Genomic DNA, 20,830 nt, shown 5'->3' with positions numbered 1-20,830 from the left:
GTATGCGTGTTTTCCATCTCTATACTGGGTTCTCAGATTCTCTCATCTTCTGTACATGCAGTCCTTTTTCTCTCTCCAGGTACTTTCTCCTCATACGTTATTCATCATTTTTAGCTAAAATTTCCCTCTCTTCGCTCACTGAGTAACCTATCACTGCTGTGTGCCTACACAGGGGTTCTACATATCTTGGTTTACAGGGATATTTTTGGCTATAATCAGCTCATGCATGACTCAGGTTGAAGTCAGCGCTTTTGACAAGCTCTGCTGAGCTCTATAAACAGTGTCACACCCTCTAGACTGACCATCACATCATTGATTTAGGGTCTCGCCATATTCATGTGTTTTTTGATGTGTTGAGGAGGTTGTGTATAGTCTAGGCTGTGATTCATGCATTTATCTCTCTTTCTGGAGACAGGAAGACAATTTGCATTTATGATATAGAGAATTTGTCTGGGTGTAGTGGAGATTTTGTGTGCAGCTGTGTGTGGCGAGCATAACCCACTTTTGTGGTTTGGACATTATGCAAGATTATACAGTAAAATTGCTTCTCATGACTAGTAGACATCACTCCTAAAGCTTTTTAAAGAGAACCTTGGGTATTTAGACTTGTATGGCTTAATATGACATACATGATGTCTCTTACTGAAATATGTAGTAGAAAACCCAAGACTTTATTTATAAAAAAATTAAATAAATAAATAAAATACATACATTTGGACTATGGGGGTTGCCATTATTTTAATGAGCTACTGAGGGGCAGCCGTGGCCTAATGATTAGAGGGTCGGACTTGTAACCCAAAGGTTGCAGGTTCGAGTCTCAGGTCCGGCAGGGATTGTAGGTGGGGGGAGTGAATGTACAGCATAATCTCCACCCTCAATACCACGACTGAGGTGAGTCCCCCAATTTCTCCCCGGGCGCCGCAGCAATGGCTGCCCACTGCTCTGGGTGTGTGTTCACGGTGTGTGTGTGTTCACTACTGTGTGTGTGCACTTGGATGGGTTAAATGCAGAGCACAAATTCCTAGTATGGGACACGTATGCAACACAAAAATAAAAAATGCCACATTGTGTGGCTTTTGGTTGCAATTTTCAGTCAAAGAGAAGAGTAGAAACAAATGGGAAGATGCCTGTGGATGAATAAAACTTCCTAAAGACCCGCATCTTTGTTCTCTCCACTTTAGCCCTGATGCCTTTGTGGCTTTTTAGTAGACCACAGTTACTGAAAGAGCTTATAAACGGCAGAGACAAGAAACACTAGATGCCATCCTGGTAGGATCTAAACATGTCAACGCTTGTCATGTTGTCGCAGCCACTGAAGGACTTTCTTGGCACGGATTTCACTCGATATCGGGGGGCATTTAGACTCCTTGTGGGGAAAATCGATGGTACGAAATTTGGTTTAAGCCTACGCTTATATCTATCGTCACTTCTAGGGTCTTTCAGTAGCTGTGGTCATCTTATCAGTATTTGTATTCTGAATTGTGTTGTGGTAAAAATAACAACAGATAGTGACAGTAGCTTACTGAGCGCAACCATTTCACAAAATATGGTCTGAAATATGAATAAAAAAAGCGGATTTTTTTTAAATGACCAATATTTTATGCATTTTCTACTACAAATTTCAGTAAGAGACATCATTTATGTTATATAAGCCATACATGTCAATACTCAGGATTCCCTTTAAATAATTTTTTTCTTAAATTAATTCTTGATCATATGAATCTATCAGGGTCTGTATTGGAAATTTATTTTTTGCTATGTGGCAAATAAGCATTTACCGTAATGCCTGACCTATAAATCATAAAAAGCTATAAAAATGTCAGTGAGCCTTATTTAGTCTTTCCAGCTTGATGAGTGGACTGAGACCCTCTATAAAGACCCCAGAGTCCACCCTGGCTTTGATCTTGTGTCTGGATTTACTCTGGCTTTTCAGGGCTCTGGGAATGACCAGCGAGGAATGATTGGCACTTCAGAAAAACTCAGAGCAAGTTTATGCCCTCAATGACTTGAACCAAGTTTATTAAAGTTAAATAAAGTTTATTAAAATGGCATGTCTGTCCTTTATATGTGAACTTTTGCAATATCTTTTAAGATATTAAAATGTAGTATTCACCCCTATGTCATCCAAGATGTTCATGTTTTGTTTTTTTTTCAGTTGAAAAGAAATTAAGGTTTTTGAGGAAAACATTCCAGGATTTTTCTCCATATAGTGGACTGTAATGGGGATAAACAGGTTGAAGGTCCGAAATGCAGTTTCAGTGCAGCTTCAAAGGCTCTACACGATCCCAGCCGAGGAATAATAATGCTTACGCGGAAGGCGTGATTGAGGCAAATAGTATACGTTTATGGCAAATGCATCAGGCATTTCACGTTGCCCAGCGACTTTGTTTGCAATCTACTGGTGTGAATATTTACATTCGCATTTGGTGTAAACACTGATGCCACTTTTAAGTATGTCAATATATGGAGGATTAAAACAGGAAGTTTCGCCTCCTAGTGGCATGTTATGTTGTTACAGCCATGAAATGGCACTTCCCCTCCTCTCTCCATAGAGGAAATTATTGATTCTTGGCTAAGACCATGGATTGTGTAGAACAGTCTAAGCTCAGCTGTGCATTTCAGTTTCCTGCTGTAAAATGAAAATGAAAAAGTAAGACATTTCCTCTTACTTGGACAAATGCACATTAAAAGAATATCAGATAAATTAATGGCAGAAAAATGTACTTACTCCGATCTATGGAAGCCGATCTATGAAAAAAGGTTATTGTGACTTATCTCCCAATTCTGACTTTTTGAGGCAAATAACATATGTTTGGGACAAATGTGTGGCACATTCCTCGAGAATTCTCCTCTGTTCGCGTCTTTGCATTGACTTTGAATGTACTTTGTATGTACTTTGTATCTACTTTTTTATTTATATACTTTTTTTAAACCGAAAATGCTCGTCTAGCACTAGCTCTGCGATGTGCATCTACGACTTCACACATTACATAATTGCGTTGGAAAGGTCATACACGGTTAGTTCTCCATCTCATCTAATTTTTCTCCTTCAACTTAAATCATCCAACATTGTTTTACCTTTTTGTAAAGGGTGTTTGACTTTCTTTGCGCGTTCGCTTTGTAAACACTGGGTTGGTACTTCTTCCTACATCACATGTGACCCTTTCAACATGATTATGTAATGTGTGAAGTCAAGCTAGTGCAAGACGAGCAAATGACCAATTGTTTTGCTAGATAAGACCCTTATTCCTCGGCTGAGGTTGTGTAGAGCCCTTTGAAACTGCAAATTAGACCTTCAACCAATTGATCCCCATTGAAGTCCACTATATAGAGAAAAATCCTGGAATGTTTTCCTGAAAACCTTAATTTCTTTTCGACTGAAGAAAGAAAGACATGACCATCTTGGATGACAAAGGGGTGAGTAAATTATCAGGCAATTTAAACTCTGGAGTGAACTTGTACTGTGGAATCTCTGGTTTGGACAGGCTGCGGAATAGAGTCAAAGGTTAGAGTTGTACAGAGATCAGAGTGCAAGTTGATATGTCATTGTCCTGCGCTTGCTGACAGACTGTGTGATGTGTTGGGCAGAGGTGAGAGTGTTCTCGTTTTTTCTCGGCTGTTCTGTTGCATACTCTTCTCATTATCCCCAGCTGACAGCCTCATAGCTCACATTCCTCACCAATCCAAATGCCGTTTCTCTCTCAGATCCGACTGCAGTGTCAGCTCAGCTTCGGTCTGTGCGCCTGCCGCGCCACCCCCTGTCTGTTTCTCCCTCCCCCTCACAACCGTGCATGCCGCCATAGTGGGCTTTTAATCCACACTCACACACACGTGGGTATGCTGTGTCCTCTTCAGGACGTGCCGTAGCATAGACTCCTCGCACCACACCCTGAGCCGCCACAGGCCTGTACCAGCACCATCTGCAGAGCCTGTGCTATCACCACCTCCACCTCCTGCAGGGTGATTTCTGTATGTGAGACACAACACCAGATCCACAGGCTATTATCTGCACTACCTGAAAAATGATAGTGGGAGTGAAAAGTACACAATTGAAAGGGGTGAAAACGATCAGCCTCCGTTGACAGGGTGTGTGTTGACCACTGATGGCTTCAGGCCACTTTTAAGAAGGGCTACATCGCCCTCTTGTGATTGTGAGAGTGAATGATAATATATGGAGGATTAAAACAGGAAGTTTTGCCTCCTGGTGGCAGGTTGTGGTGTTACAGCCATGAAAAGGCACTTCCTCTCCTCTGTCCATAGAGGAAATGATTGATTTTGGCAGTGAGTCTTGGCTAAGACCATGGATGGTGGTAGAACAGTCTGAGCGTTTATCTTGCTTAAGGAAGAAAGGTCTTACTTTTTTATATTCTCATCTTACTATGACAAATGCACATTCAAAGAATATCAGAAGAATAAATGACAGTGTTAATAAAGCTTAATCCAGTGCACTTTAGCACTCACTCTAAATGTGACCCTTGTCCACAAAACCAGTTGAGTATGTTCATAGCAATAGGCAACAATGCATTGTATGGGTCCAAATTATGAATTTTTCTTTTATGCTCCAAATCATTAGGATATTAAATAAAGATCATGTTCTATGAAGATATTTTGTGCATTTCCTACCATAAATATATCAAAACTTAATATTTGATTAGTAATATGCATTGATTTTTTAATTAGATTTTTTTATTTAGATTTTCTTAGATAATTCGATTTTTTTTGCACCCTCAGATTCCAGATTTTCAAATAGTTGTATCTCGGTCAAATATTGTTTGTCTTATTAACAAACCATACACCAATGGAAAGCTTACTTATTCAGCTTTCAGATGATGTATAAATATCATTAAAAAAATGTACCCTTATGACTGGTTTTGTGGTCCAGGGTCACATATATCAAAACTTAGTTTTTGATTAGTAATGTGCATTGCTAAGAATTTCATTTAATAATCTTTAAATGCGATTTTCTCAATATTTTAATGTGTTTTTTCTTTTTTTTTTTTTTTCGCAGATTTTCAAAATAGTTGTATCTCGGCCAAATATTGTCCCATCATAACAAACCATACATAAATGGAAAGCTTATTCATTCAGCTTTCAGATGTATAAATGTATAAATTGACCATTATGACTGGTTTTGTGGGCCAGGGTCACAAATAAATCTTTTAACACTCCGAAAATTGAAAATCAATCTGTCATTTTCTTACCCTGATGTCATTGTAAGCTTTCATGGCTTTCTTTTATGGAACACAAAGGTGATTATTATAAAAATAATTAAAAAAAAATCCTAGAATTATAATATTGTTTTTACTATATAATAATACTGAATTGGAGCTGCTCAAACTCCAAAATATTACAGAACACCATGTGACCTGCAGTATTAGGCATGTTGCATTAGATACTGTATATGTAAGTCATATGAACTTTTATGATTCTAAATTTTGCAAAAATTCAGCTTAGGGGAATTCTGTTCCTTACACTCAACTATTATGTGTCTTCAGAAGTCTTAGATATGCATAAAGGTGTACTAAACCTTACAAAAGTTTTTGATCAGTAAAACATTTTTAATATTTTTTTTAATTAAATGTCTTATCCCTCACCAAGACTGCATTTATCTGATCAAAAATGCAGTTAAAATAGTCAAAGTGTGGAATGTTATAGCAGTTTTCTATGTGAAAATATTATAAAATATATAATAAAATATTTTAAAATATAAGTGACAAAGCTGAATTTTCAGCAGACATTACTTCAATCTTCAGTGTCCTTTAGAAATCATATGCTGATTTACATTTCTTATTATTATCAGTGTTCAAAACAGTTGTATTGCTTAATATTTTGTGGAAACAATTATGCATTGCTTTTCAAAATTTAGTATGACAGTTTTATATTTATAGTTTTATATATTTTTGTAATGATATAGTAAAGTCTTTAGTGTCACACTTGATCAATTTAAAGGAATTCACCCCCCCCCCCCAAAAAAAAAAAATAATAATAAAAAATCTGTCAATATCATGTCGTTCAAAACCCCTAAGACCTTCGTTCATTTTCCGAACACAAATTAAAATATTTTTGATGAAATCCAACTCTCGGATTTGATCAAAAATATCTTAATTTGTGTTCCGAAGATGAAACCTGACCCTGCATAGACAGCAACACAACTACGATCAAGGCCCAGAAAGGTAATAAGGATGTTGTTATTGTTGAATAAAGTTTTTATTTTTGTACTCTTTGTGCACAAAAAGTATTTTCGTAGCTTTATAAAATTAGGGTTGAACTACTGTTGTCACATGGACTATTTTAACAATGTCCTTACTACCTTTCTGGTCCTTGAACTTTATTGTTGCATTGCTACAATGCGTCTAAGCAGGGTCAGAAAGCTTTCGGGTTTCATCAAAAATATCTTAATTTGTGTTACGAAGATGAACAAAGTTCTTACAGGTTGGGAACAACATGATGGTGAGATATTACTAACAGAATTTTCATTTTTGGGTGAAATATACATTTAATGCATCCTTGCTAGCCCCAAACTTATAAGTCTCATGTCCTACTTTTTAGTCATTTTGGAGTTTGACAGTCTTTATGTTATAAAGCAGTGGAAGATATTCTTCAAAAATCCACCTTTTTTGTTTCCACAGACGAGTGAAAGTCTCTTGGAACGACATGATGGTGCGCCCTTAGTAGAGTCAGTCTTTAGTGCTCAGCTCTCGCACAGATATACACGTTCATTAGGTGTGAGCCACGGCAGCTTTTATTTCCACTGTGCTCTGCTCTTTTGAATTGACTCTGTCTCTGAGTAGGAAGTGCCAAGGCCTTGCGTCATTTCCTCAACCTTCTCTCTCAGCGCTTCTGTTTTTCTCCTCTGTTTCCCCTCTCCACCCTACACCTCTATATCTCACCGAGAAGAGAAAAACGCTTATCCAGTGCTCATCGCCTTGATGCTCACTCCACATCCTCAAACAGCAAAGTTTGCACCGTCGTTCAAAGTTTGAGAGCTTCGGCGCGAACCTGCAGACACCCTCACATGTGCACAACTGCACTGGACCAACGTTTGCTCTGGAGCAGCTGAGCAGTGGAGCAGCTGATCCGTCCATCGCCTGGCCTACATTTTTGGGGGTGGGGAGAAAGCAGGAGTGTTGCAGCGGTGGTACTTGGGGTTTTATTTTTAGACTCTTCCCGACCCTCTACCACGACAGCTGTCTCCCTCCTCCTCCTCCTCCTGTGACAGAGCAGAGTCAGGAATAGCCTATCACTTTGCACCTCTCAGAACTAGGGCTGCCGGTTAGTGTGCCGTGGGTCTTCTGGTTCTCAGGACTGTCTCGAACTGACACATACACAAGTCTCGTGGGTTTGTTCGGTGCTCGGCTGCACTCTGACCTTGGTAAGCGAGCGACGGTAACTGTTTGGAGCTGCCGCGGAGGATCTCAGGTAAGCCGGCAGGATGAGGGATCTGTTGATCTAGACCTGTGGAGGAGTCTGTGGGCTTGGAGTACTGCTGCAGTCTGGACTCGGGCCTGCTCTGTCAACTATTTTTAGGCTTGAGTGTGATGGCTCGCCGGGAGCAATGACCAGGCATACCAGTGCTAATGATAAATCCAGTAAGTTTTGCAATTTCGCTCGAAAAGGTGAATTAAATTAAGGCTTTTCTCATATTGTAGTGTTTGGATTGTGGATTGTGCTTTTATGGTATTTTGAGATTGCAATAGAACACTGGATTGGCATTTCTGAGGTTAAGTGCTGAAGGCCATCAAGCTCAATAGAAGCTTTTGTTTGAGTCGGTTTGCTCTTGTGGAAAAATGTAGTGCCATTTCAGGTGTCTCGTTTATTGTACTCTTGAGACGAATGTTTCAAATGGGCCTCATTTTTGGGCTTTTGTGGCTATTTTTCAATGCTTTTAAACTCTACTTCTATTCAGCGAGTGTCGAGTGTTTGATAGATGAAGTCAGGGGGTTATTTTGTGTATACAGTCATTGGATCGTATGCTTCACAGTCTGGCTGGTGAAGCTTTTATTGATGTCGCCATAAACTCTCAGCTGTTCATTTGTATCTTTTACTTATCTTTTATTTGTTTCTTTTGTTGAGCTAAACTGCTGTTGCTGGCTTGGATTTGTTTTGGTGTACCTTGTTGTTTCTTAATTTCTCTATAATTAACAAAACTTTAATTAGTTTTAAAAAATTATTTTAATTTTGTTGATTGTATTGCGTTTAATCTGCATAAATGCCTAAATTGACTACTGTAATATCATTTGTCCTTAAAACCATCTTGAATTAAAACTGTGCAATGTATTAGTTCTGTTTTGAACACTTTTATATATGCTATATGTAGCCTTGTTGTGTATAATGGCTGAGCGGTTTGGCTCATATTTGGAAGATAAATGGCTCTTTTTATTCTGATTGTTTCAATTTAAGAGTCACCATGACAGCATAAATACAACATGATTCAAGTAACATTTTCTTTATTAACCATCTGTGTAAAAAAAAAATAAAATAAATATATATATATTCTGAATGCACCACACTTGAAGTGGTCAACATGGTGTAAATTTAAAACAACATAATTGTAATGTTTTTAAATATTTTTATTAGGGCTGGGTAAAAAACATATATCGATTTCTCGATTTTAATCAATTCTCATTTTTACGAAATTATGTTGTTTCTTAAATCCCAAGAATAGTTTAGTCTAGCCTGTTTTCAGTTAATGAATGAACCATTTTAGCGTGCTTCCCATCCAAAAAATCACAATAAGCTTTGTTACTTTTTGATATGAAACAAAGTCTCAGATTTTAAATTCTGTGCATTTTGTTACAGTATTCAAACAATAAATGGTGTTTTGGCGCGGTTTGGCGTGAACTGATTGTCTTCTCCACTGTAATACCAGTTTCAGCATGAAGACTGGGCAAAGACGTTAGTATAACAGTTTGTAATCAATATGTCACATAACGTCACATTTACCTCAGAAAAAAACATATTTGGTGACCATAAACTCATTAGTCAGCTAGAAAAATGAACTCTATAATGTTACTGGTCTTCAATGTTTAATTTGTTTAATAAATCAGTCAGGTTTTTATGAAAGCCACCATTTAAATGTTGATATTTCAAAAAACTAATTGGTATAGAAATATAATGATGTAATTGTAACTTTATTATTATAAAAACTTAATTGAGTGAAATTTAACAATTTAAATACAAATCAATTCATTTTAACCTTCAAAATTATAGTAATATAGTACCAACTTACACTTTTGTTTTACAGCAGGAGTTGCTTTAATTTAAAAGACATTTTTTTTTGAAGATTTGGCATGTACTGTACCTGATATATCCAAAATAATCACTGTCGAATTGAATCGGAAATTCGAATCACACACATGTGAATCAGAATCTAACTGAACTGTGAAATTTGTGTCAAAACCCAGCCCTAATTTCTATGTAAAATCCTATTTAAAATAATATTGTGGCAAAACATTAAATTCAAATTAATCAATAAAATCTGAAAAATCTCCCAGCTCTAGTATACATGGACAAATAGTTATATCCTATTAATACAGATAATGACACATCCTACAAATGTATATCCAGTTGCATTTGTTCCCATTGGAGAAAAAGGAGGGGTTAAGTGATTATCTTGCCGATGAATATACCAATTTAGCCATTATCAGTATTTCTCTGATTATGTATTGAAATAATCTTCTTTTTATTAATATCATTGGCAGATTTGAGAATAGAATATTTTAAGGAAATGTAAATCCTTTGGTTTCTGCTTTTACAACAACGAACAGCATAATTTTGGTCATATTTAATGTTAATATTTTGTGTATTCCTTCTTTGGTTACCAAGTTGTCAATTTGTTTCTAGTTTTATTACTGTTGTTTGTGCAGCTGGACTATAGAGTATAGTGGTGTGGGCTGCTTAATACCCTTATGCTAGCTCTTAAAAAAAGTCTGTGCTGTCAGTATTACAGAGCTCTGTTAACAGATAAGCATGCCATGGGTAACTTTATATAGCTGCAGTGTGTCTGTTGGCTGGAAGGCCTGGAGAAGGGTCAGTGGTGGCATGAGGGGCTTTAGGGGAGTTCAGGGTGTGGATCCAGATACGGGGTTCGAGAAGAGGACAGCAGCCACACCAGACAGATCTAGTAGGGGATCCCAGAGTAATCCTTGCAGCTGATGCCATGCAATGTGGTAGTGTGGCAATGAGGTGAAACTGTTTTGTTTACACAAACAAAAGCTCTCTGGCAGTCGTCCTTTTTTTAGAGGAAATTTTCACTTGTGTCGTTCCATATTTGCATGATTTTCTATGGAACACAGAAGTAAACGAAAGTGACCAAGCTTTGAAAGTTGCAGAAAAACAAAAATGTACTATGAAAATAGTCCATATGATTTGTGCTTTTTACTCTTATCCTGTTTGTGCTTTTTCAACCATCATGAAGCTTTTATATACAGTGTATACAGTTTACAGTTGAGGTCAAAAGTTTACATACACCTTGCAGAATGTGAAAGAGAAAAAAATATCAGAATTTATAAAAATGACCATTTAAAAGTTTACATACATTTGATTCTTAATACTGTGTTGTTACCTGAATGATCTACAGCTGTTATTTTTTTATAGGTATTCATGAGTCCCTTGTTTGTTCTGAACAGTTAAACTGCCCACTGTTGTTCATAAATTCTTTGGTTTTTCAGCATTTTTCCAACAATGACTATATGATTTTGAGATCCATCTTTTCACACTTAGGACAACTGAGGGGCTCATATGTAACTATTACAGAAGGTTCAAACACTTACCGTTGCTCCAGAATGAAAAACAGTGCATTAAGAGCTAGGGCTGTAAACTTTTGAACAGAATAAATAGGTGTACATTTTTTCCTATATTGCCTAAATATCATAATTTTTCAGTTAGTACTGCCCTTCAGAAGCTACAAAAGATGCTTACATGTTTCCCAGAAGACAAAATAAGTTAAATTTACCCTGATCTTCAAATTTAAAAAGTTTTCACCCTCTGTATTTTTAAAAATTCAGCTATTATTTCTTGTGGACTATTTGTAGATGTCTTTTATGTAAAATATCTTATTCAGGTCAGTACTAAATAAAAAAATAACATGCATTTTGTATAATCCCTCTTATTTTGGTAAAATAATTAACATTTTGCAAATTATGCAAGGTGTATGTGAACTTTTGACTTCAACTGTACACACAAATGTAAATTAGCAGTGGAATTATTTTTTTTTTTGGTGAAATGTTCATAGTCATAACAGACCATATCATTTATAAAGTTTTGTTGATTGCATCTTATTTTAATTTTTTTTTAATAAATAGGAATATTTCTATTCAAAATGCTTTGATTAAATAGATGTCAGACTGCAGCTGTACAATGAGCCCTCTTTTTGAACTCCCCCATACTGTAGGTCTGTCATATGTCTCTTGTTCTAATATTTCAGCGAGTTTAGCTTGACTTCAGGATCCTTTTTTAATGTCATGATGAAAAAAATTCCCTTAATGTGCAACCTGGAGCAAATCCCACTGTTTAATCACTTCTTTCTATTCAACAGAGCCAAGAACCCCCTCTTCTTTCCAGCATTGTGCGTCTTGTTTACCTGAAGTTTGTGACCTCACATAACATAACTGTGAAGACCAGCATCCATTGTGCCAGCCACTTGTCTGCTGGTCCCTTCATCTGTCACTCATCTTTTCATCCCGCCCTTCCTCCCTCATCAAACCCTTCCCCGGCCCAGCCCATGACAGCAGCGCTGCCAGCATGGCATTCTCATCACGCTTTTCCTTCTGGGAGCAAAAGGAAAGTGATGTTCCATTCTCCATTTTCATCTTTACGCACTGTGTGACATCAGCTAGGTGGTGTGCATGAAAATCCAGCAATGCTTTCACTTTTACATCTATCTGTAGCAATGCACCGGGGTGCCGTGTGCATGGTTCTGGGCAGATGGAAAACACACATCACTGTGTGAATATGACCAACGTCATGGGAGGCTGTAGTTGCCAGCTCTCTGCCATAGCTTTTTTTGATTACATTTTGAAAAGCTGCCACTGGCTCGAACACAGCAGTAAGCTGATGCTACTGCTTGAAATGTATAATTAGAAATGCAAGCACGGAATTGACGCCTTATTAGGTTTCAAATTTTTTATATTTTTTCCTGTAACTTGTTCTTTTAAAATGCTCTGCATGAAATGTCTTGGATACATCTGCATAATAACCTCAGCATAGACTTATTGTCCTAAATCAAGTGCTAATGACCTTTTTAAATGGACCTTTATAGATCAAAGAAGAGAACAAGCCAATCCCCAAGAGTTCAAAAGACAATGTAAGTGCCCAGATATTCTGCATACTAACAAATGAAATATTACAGCCCTTTTATAATGCTCTCACAGAGAAGAGATGCACTTATTAAGAGTAAAATTGCAAATTGAAAAGCACTTTGACTATTTGTCTTCAGTTACACGTATCTAATTAGATATTTTCAGTTATTTTCAAGTCACACAGGATGCAGAATCGTTGTTACAGGAAGCCCGTTTCAGTGGCTGCTTCAACAGTATGCCACTTTGAGAATGAGTATTTAAGAATAGCCAAATATTTCCCGGTAGATTTATGAAAACATCTTTTATTTAAGACATGGACCATTGATTTCTCACTTTTACACCTGCTACATGGTAATTTGCCTCTAAATGGTGCTATCTTGGCTTGAAGATAGAGACAGTTTGTTCGATTCTTTGTTGTTTTGTTGATTGACGTGCAGCTGTTGCACACTACCAGCTGTGCTTTGTCTGAGCAGGAGGCTGGTGGTTAAATCAAGAGCCTGGATAAACAAACTTACTAAATATCAGTAAACCACTCTAATCAAAGTTATGACTCAGTATCTCAGCATGATTTAAAGTGTTGGAGTGGATGTATTTTGGAATCTGTAATTTGTGTTCTTGTTTAATAATAGGCATTTCTTACAAATTGAAGAGGCAAGCTTTCGGTTAAAGCAGGGTGTTTATATTGTAGAGCTATGTGCAAAACCTGCTGACAGACTGACATTGTTTATACGGTACATCTCATAATCCACTGACAGAATCTACTGGATGTTTGTGTAGGAGTCAAGAAACAGTGCGGTAGGGAGCAAGACTTGTACATGTACAGTACTTTCAGTCTGAGTGTACAAATGCATGCTTGGAGAGGTGCTCCATGCAGAAATTTTAAGTGTGAAAAGTCACTGAAGCGTATTTATGCAAGAGTTCACCACCTCTGCTATCTCTGTTCTCTCATGCATACAAAGCTGATGTATAATAAGTCAACAGAAACCAGTATTCTACTTCCCTTTCACCTAGTTTATTGTGTTTGGTAGCCAAATGCTTTGTTTTGCTTTTGTCTAGTGAGAAGTTACAATATTTACAGCATTTACTATTAAAAGACAGCCATCTGAACAGGTTTCATTTCCCAAATAAGTTCTGAGATATTTTTATGAGTGGCCACAGTCATAGAACAGAAAATGAAGCAGGGATATGAGCATAGGAACCAGTGCAAATTAGACAGCATTGCATGGTGTGCTGAATGAGGAAACTAATTTAAAGTGTTAGTTCACCCAAAAAGGAAAATTCTATCATTAATTACTCACCCTTATGTTGTTCCAAACCCATAAGACCTTTGTTCATCTTCTGAACACCAATTTAAGATTATTTTTGATGAAATCCAAGAGGTCTCTGACCCTCCCATAGACAAGGGTACTACCACGTTCAAGGCCCAGAAAATTACCAAGATGATCGACAAAGTAATCCATGTGACACCTTTCGGGTTTCATCAAAAATATTTTAAATTGTGTTCCAAAGATGAACAAAGGTCTTACAGGTTTGGAACAACATGAGGGTAAGTAATTAATGACAGAATTTATATTTTTGGGTGAACTAACCATTTAAAGAGTTGTATATTGATTTCTCAATGACTATATCTTTCTACCCTTCCTCATTGACTCTTCTACTGGGTGTGTAGTCTGACAGCGATGGCAGCCTGAGTAGCCGCTCAATGTCAGTGCCCAGCCTGGAGCCTGGCAGAGGCCTACTACGTGCCAAGAGTCCTCAACCTGTTCAGGACACATCCACTGACATCCAGTCCCAACCTCAGTTCAGGCGAGTCAAAAGCCCCTCACCCAACAGAGACAAGACAGCAACCAGAAGGTTCTCTGAAGTGCCCAAGATGCCAGAACGCTTCAAAAGCCCTGAGCCTCCCCAAGCTCCCTTGAGTCCTGAACCTTTCATGAATGGACAAAGCAAAATGAATGGTGCTCTCAACGGCAGTGTTAAGACTACCCCTAGTGCTAGTCAGCCAGAGCTTGCAGAGGACTTGCAAGGTGGGACCCGTAAGAAGGTAGTAAAGGTGGTGCGCAGAGTGGTTAGGAGGGTAGTTCCTACTGAAGAAGATATGCCAACATCCCCTGCAGCCATGTCTCCAGAACCACCTTTAGAACCACAGAAACCTGAACCAGCATCTGTACCAAAAGTTGTGAAGATGCCCGTGTTCTCCTTCAAACATGATTCCATAAAAAAGGAGGAAAGAGATGATATCTCTACTGGACTGACTAGTTTGATGACACGAGGCAGGACCAGAGAACCTCGTCCACGAATCCGCAAGGATGAGCCTCATGAAAAAGAGAGTGTGAAACCTTTAGAGAAAGAAATTTCTGGACCAGCACAAGATAAAACTGTGCAGAAAGTAGACACCATCCAGACTCCAAAACAAGAACAACATATTTCAGCATCTGCTACTACCTTGACGGCTCCTAAGTCTCCTGTTTCGCCACCAGCAGGGTTCATCCCAACCCCAAAACCTAACCCACTCTCTCCTCCGCCTGGATTTGTTCCTACACCGAAACCCTCAAAGCCATCTACTCTTTCCCCTCCAGCAGGATTTATTCCTGCTCCAAAACCTATGACTCCTGCTGGACTTGTTCCAACAGCTCCTATCGTTTCTCCACCTCCTAATCCAGATCCCAAAACATTGCCTGTTATCCCTAGTTCCACACCTGCTGTTCCTAAAGCAGCTGCTAGCTCTGCTCCAACTGCTTCTGGTAAATCCAACACCCTTAACCCCCCAGTTCCCAAAACAGATCCATTTGCCCCTCCATCAGGGTTCATTCCCACCAGTAAACAGATGCCTATGAAGAAACCAGAGGTATTGATCATACTGATTACTTGGCTGCATGGATTGCTGTATGTCACTTAACAGTGTGTGGAGTGCGCACTAGTACTAAGACGTTCCACTTTATAGTTTGCATGTAGTCCTAGTAGTATGTAGCTCTCGGAAGTGTTGATGAATGAGCACTCTTTTCCTAGGTTTCTTACTCTGGGTTGTCTTTCTAGTCTCTTTAGACTTAAGAGATCAGCTCAGGACTTATGGTTCTTGAATGTCACCACTGGAAAACCTTTTATGTGGTGATCTTGCAAATTAATGGTGGAGTTGAAGTCCGCCACCTCAATGACCCACAAAGCCATTTACGTTTTGATTAGAGAAGATTAAGAGCAATGTACATCTGGGTGGACACTGGCCAAGAACATAGACTGTAGATCTTATGAATTGGATACTGGTTTTGTTGCAAATTTCCTGATAATTTACTCAACCCCATGTCATTCAAGATGATCTTTCTTTCTTCAGTCGAAAACAAAATGAATGTTTTTGAGAAACTTTCCCAGACTTTTCTCCATATAGTGGACTATAATGGGGATCAGTGGGTTGAAGGTCCAAATTGCAGTTCCAACACAGCTTCAAAGGGCTCTACACTTTTCGAGGAATAAGGGTCTTGTCTAGCAAAATGATTGGTCATTTTCTAAAAAAATTAAAAACTGCTATTTGGACCTTCAACCCATTGATCCCCACTACATGGAAAAAAAAATCCTGAAATTTTTTCCTCAAAATCCCTAATTTCTTTTCGACTGAAGAAAGAAAGACGTTGAACATCTTGGAAGTTTTAATTCAGGACTGAACTAATCTTTTAAGAATAGTGTAGTGAATGCTAGATGGTTGATTTTGGAGTGGTTTGGTTGTAGCATTTCAGACCAGAAGAAACTAATTTATGATTGGTTGCATGGTTACTAACTTCAGTCCCTAAACAACCTGACTTCTGTGACTTTGTGTGTGGTTTGGACGTGATATTTGAAGGTGAAGACGACCGTACGTTTGCCACCAACTCAAGCAGGGAGACCTCCTCCTGGGAGCATTTCTAAACCCGCTCTACCAACCTTGTCCAAAAAGGTGTGTGTTGTGTTTGTGTGTGGGATTTTACGAAGATCACACTCTGTAGCAGTTAGATGAGCCTGCTCAGCTCTGCAGGGAAGCGAATGCAGCATGGCTAACATACACACTCGTGACTTTGCTTTCAATCAGGTGTAGAGCTTTTACAATTTATCCTTTTGAATAAATTGATGTTGGCTACTCTATAATAAAGCTATGTGCAAAGTCTAAGTTAGACTCACCTTTTCTTGGTGGTCTGACCTATAGGAGAGTCCGCCACTGAGTCCCACTGAAGAAGCACAGAGACGGCTGGAGAGGATCTTCGCTGCATCTGTAATGCTTGTCCATTCTTTGTCTTCCTTTTGTCTACATTTCTGCTTCATCACTCTTACTCTGATGCTAAAATCTGCTTTATCCAGACTGTTTTACATGGCTCTGACTGCACTGGCTGTAGAACTATAAATAAATAACACTTTAAAGCTTGGCAGCACTTACACTGACTGAATACTCATGGGGAAATAGTTTAATACGCTACATTGTTAATGAGGACAAGGGATTTTAAGGACATTAATGTGAGCAGAGCGACTACATCGTGCCTTCACATCTAATGGTTATGAACTTATTAAAATGTCTCTTTATAAGTAATTTATGACATTATTCCAAACTCTAGTGAAATTGCCTATCTAGACACCATGAAGGTAGTTACAGTAATTCAGAAATGTAAAGATTTAAACAATATAAATGTTTTTATATTCCATTTTTCCTATATTCCCTCCTGTATTACCATGCACTTTTAAGTTTCTATGTGCTGCAGTACAACTTATCTAGCAAACAGGTTTTCATTGGTTCAGGCATGCCCATCTCTCACCTCCATGTGCCTTCTGTCCTTTCATCTGTGAATACATGTCTCATTTCTACCTCTCTCTCTCATCCACCGCTGTCTCTGTGGCTGTGATTGTTTGGCTGGCTGGTCTAGCTGGAACCTGTGGCCAGTGCCTCTGCGTCGTCTCAGGTACAGGCCCCCTCTGGGGACGGCTCTTCCCCCACTGCTCCCCTCAATGGCTTGGCCGGAGTGTGCGCTCGCGTGGCCTGTTGGAGTGTAAGCCCTCTGTTCCTCTTTCTAACCCACCCCCACCCTCATACATGGCTACTATATATGCTTTGTGCTTGTGTTATCAACCTAAAACAGATGCTATCTACCAGTATATTGTTGATTTAGCTATTGTTTATATATCATATCTTTGATATAAGGATTGCCTGCTTGTTTATTGTGTATGTATGATCATTTTAAGCCAGTGTTGATGCAGTGCATGGTGACTCAGGGTTAGTTGTAACTGCATGAAACCCTCAGTGTGAGAATGAATTTGCTTCTGTCGCCCCTCAGATCAGCATATAAGTGAATAGCAGTGGATATGCTCTGTAATTGGTGAAGACTTTGATTTATTAATATCTCCTGTTGCTTCCTCGTGCCTCAGGCTTATACCCCATTACCTCATATCACCAACATAGTGTCTTTATATATCTTTGTATCACCTTTCTGTGTTAACCATGCTATTGTTAGCATAAATCATATTATGTTCAGAGATGTTTATTTCTTTTAACTGAATATGTTTTAACTTAATATGAATGGGATTTTAACAAAAATGTAGCTCTAAAAAGGGATGAAAAATGAAAAATGTCTGCCGTGTTTGACCAAGTAAAGATTTAAAGAAGTATTTATTACATATCGCACTGCTATGAGTGTGTTATTGCTTTTATACAACAGTTCGACAGCACGAGTGTGTAAAAAAAAAAAAAAAGAAGAAGAGAGAAAACAATGGAATGTTTTTTAAAAACACTTTTTTTGTGCAGAACTACTTCCTTCTGCCACATATTCAAATGTCAAGTAGACAATTTAACAGTTGCTAATACTAAAATGTTACATTAGAACTAGAAGTGAATGAACGTTGAGTTGCTTCATTGAAAGCTTATTGTATTACTGTATTAAAAGCTCACTGAATTATATAGTGTATTATGAGAGAGAGATGGACTGAGCGAGTGTGATTACTTGCATCTGATACAGCATTCATTCTTCAGCTCAATCCCATATTCACAATAAAACTAAACTAAAATTAAAATTAGGTTGAATGCCAACTGAGGAAAGCTCAATCTTTGTCGTAGTGTCCTTTCATCAGAAAGTCAGCGAAGAAGATTACAGAAAATCTGGCCGTTAGGTATGCACAATATTGTTTTTTTGCCAGGTCCGATATGCTAATATTTTTAATTAATTTTGGCCAATACTGATATATTTACTTTTTTTTGGAAACAACATCAAGTCTCTCTTGTTGTTTATATCGGCATAATTTTTCATATCGGGCCGATGCTGATATTGAAATCTAAAGCCATTATTGGGTTATTCCAATATTAGTCCGATAATATTGTGCATCCCTATTGGCTGAGGTAAAGCTGGTCTTGGCTCACTGTATTATGTAGAGTATCATGAGAGAGAGATGGCCTGAGCCTGTGTGATTACCTGCGTCTGATACAGCTTTCATTCTTCAGCTCAATCTTATATTCACAATAAAACATTAGGTTGAATGTCCGCTGAGGAAAGTGATATATTTGTCGTAGTATGCTTTCATCTGTAAAGGGAGATTTTGCCCTCAACCAAAACTATTTGCTCTGGAACAAATAATAGATTATTGAGACCAAAAATTGGCCTTTAGATTTACTCAAAACGAATTATATCTTATGTTTAACCACTATAGAGACATCAGAGCCAGTGGCAAATTCCAGAAGATCTGGAAACTCATAAAACTACATTTCGTGACACAAAAACAGTATTATTTATAAAATTATAGTGGATTTGTGCATCCACCATGACACTCTCTGTGAGAAATACCGCAAACTGAGTGATACAAATGGTAAAAAGGTTGGAGTTAAGTTATCATTAGAATATCGCACTCCTCTCAGCAAATCACATTCGAGGACCAGAAAGAACTGTTGGATAAATGTAAAAATATGTATATTATACATACAGTAATCTTTAAAAGTAATAGAGCCTTACTTGACTAGTTAAATATGACCTGTTCTTGGCTTCATGAGATTCTCCCTGCTGAATGTTTATTTCATACCCCTTGCCTCCTGAAGGATGACCATAGTGCCTTACACTGATATATCACATGATCAACAACCCTTTTTATTCACAGGATGCTTTATATGCTCTGTGTGGAGCTGAGGCAGGCCTTTAAACTGATAAATGACTGTGTTTGAGAGATGCTTGTTATAAAGTGTTATGATGTCTAACCCTGCTCTTGCCCCTCATGCTGACCTGCCGTCGCACAGGGACAGGTGGAGGAGGATCCCGTGGCAATCCTAAAGGCAGACCATGCCGCTGCCGCCCATCCTAAGGTCTGCTTTCTGCTGTGTGTACCATAGTTCACCTGCATAATCCCACCCTTGACCTGTCGTGTCAAACTTGCCCTTGTGTTGTGGAGTGTTGTGTTCGCACCCATCCCATTTCATCAAAACCCCAGCCGTAGAGCTCAGACACTCAGAGATAGCAAAACAGACAATCTGGCAAATAGAAGTATTGGTTCATCTAACGTTTAATTAGCATTGGATTGTTATTAACTGTGCTGTAGTGTTTTCTACCCTTCCTTCTCATGTACAACTGTACTTGTAGAGTGCACTGATTTATCTAAAAGCATAACACCGTATACTAACTAAACACCAGAGGAGAGAAGCTTGTGAACTGGAACACAACTCCATCCCATCAATGGATCACTACATACTATCTCTCACTGTCAGCCCTTCACAGCGGTCGAGTTCATGTTCAGACCAGTGTGTGTAGGTCAAGCATGAGTGCAGTGGAATCAGACTTGCCCAGACAACCAGAACATCGGGCTTGTAATCTGACCCCGTCCATCATTTGACGCCCGAGTTGGCTCATCTACACCAGCCGTTAAACTCTCCCCCATTTTGCATGACAGCCCACAGCATTTTAAGCTCATTTCCCACTGTAGACATTGGGAAACAATGTTGTTTTTGGACTGATCTGGGAGCTCTAAGTACTATTCTGTCAGCAGAGGTCTCAGATCAAGGTAAAAAGACCAGTTTTGTGTCATTAAATGATAAGCTGGACCAATGCATGGAGTGGATTTGAACCGTATCAGTGATGTTCCTGTTCAAAAGGCCCATGTAGAGCCATAAATAATGAGTTTGACTGATGTTTTTCTCCTTTGCAGGTGAAAACAGAAGAGCAGATAGCTGCAGAGCAAGCATGGTACGGCTCAGAGAAAGTGTGGCTGGTCCACAAGGATGGATTCTCTTTGGGTTAGTACAAAAGCCATGAAAAATGAACTTGAAACATTATTTTAAATTGAAGACAACAGGAAATGGCATTCCCTACTCATTTAACTTTCATAATTTGACATATTCCTATGTGAAAATAGAATATTGAGCTAGAGTAGAAGAGAAAGTCATTTCAGAGGTGGAGAACGTTATTGCATTTTGATGAAAGATTATGGAAACATTTTCTCCTTCAGAATATTGTTTCGCACACGATAACACCAGGGACATTTATTAAGAAAGGAAATGGGGTCGATTTAGATTTTATGCCGTTTGTAACTTAATACGGGTTTCATTA

The 20,830-nt window shown here is 38.4% G+C and overlaps 2 protein-coding genes across 4 annotated transcripts in view; both read left to right on the top strand.

The window, feature by feature from the left end:
- The window catches only part of myo18ab (myosin XVIIIA b), a 153,711-nt gene that overhangs the window by 39,443 nt on the left and 93,438 nt on the right, over positions 1-20,830 (top strand). For all 3 annotated transcript variants that reach the window (XM_073818419.1, XM_073818418.1, XM_073818417.1), the window contains exons 3-4: positions 19,528-19,593; positions 20,430-20,517. In XM_073818419.1, coding sequence (XP_073674520.1) covers positions 19,528-19,593; positions 20,430-20,517 — 154 coding nt within the window. The remainder of the gene's footprint in view (positions 1-19,527; positions 19,594-20,429; positions 20,518-20,830) is intronic.
- Positions 12,264-17,531, top strand: LOC141285202 (uncharacterized). Its single transcript, XM_073818245.1, has 5 exons — positions 12,264-12,304; positions 13,969-15,147; positions 16,471-16,536; positions 17,180-17,302; positions 17,496-17,531. Exons 2-5 carry the CDS (start codon positions 14,002-14,004, stop codon positions 17,529-17,531), a joined length of 1,371 nt encoding a protein of 456 aa, XP_073674346.1. The 5' UTR covers positions 12,264-12,304; positions 13,969-14,001.

This window comes from Garra rufa, chromosome 14, assembly GCF_049309525.1.
Source record: "Garra rufa chromosome 14, GarRuf1.0, whole genome shotgun sequence".
Classification (NCBI taxonomy): domain Eukaryota; kingdom Metazoa; phylum Chordata; class Actinopteri; order Cypriniformes; family Cyprinidae; genus Garra; species Garra rufa.
This window is presented reverse-complemented; position numbering and strand designations above follow the sequence as displayed.

Excerpts from the sequence above, each read along its gene's own strand:
- LOC141285202 (XM_073818245.1), top strand. The coding sequence starts at position 14,002 with ATGTCAGTGCCCAGCCTGGAGCCTGGCAGAGGCCTACTACGTGCCAAG. Across the intron at positions 15,148-16,470 it reads TGCCTATGAAGAAACCAGAG|GAGAGTCCGCCACTGAGTCC; the intron begins GTATTGATCATA and ends TCTGACCTATAG. Across the intron at positions 17,303-17,495 it reads CTCGCGTGGCCTGTTGGAGT|CCAGTGTTGATGCAGTGCAT; the intron begins GTAAGCCCTCTG and ends GATCATTTTAAG.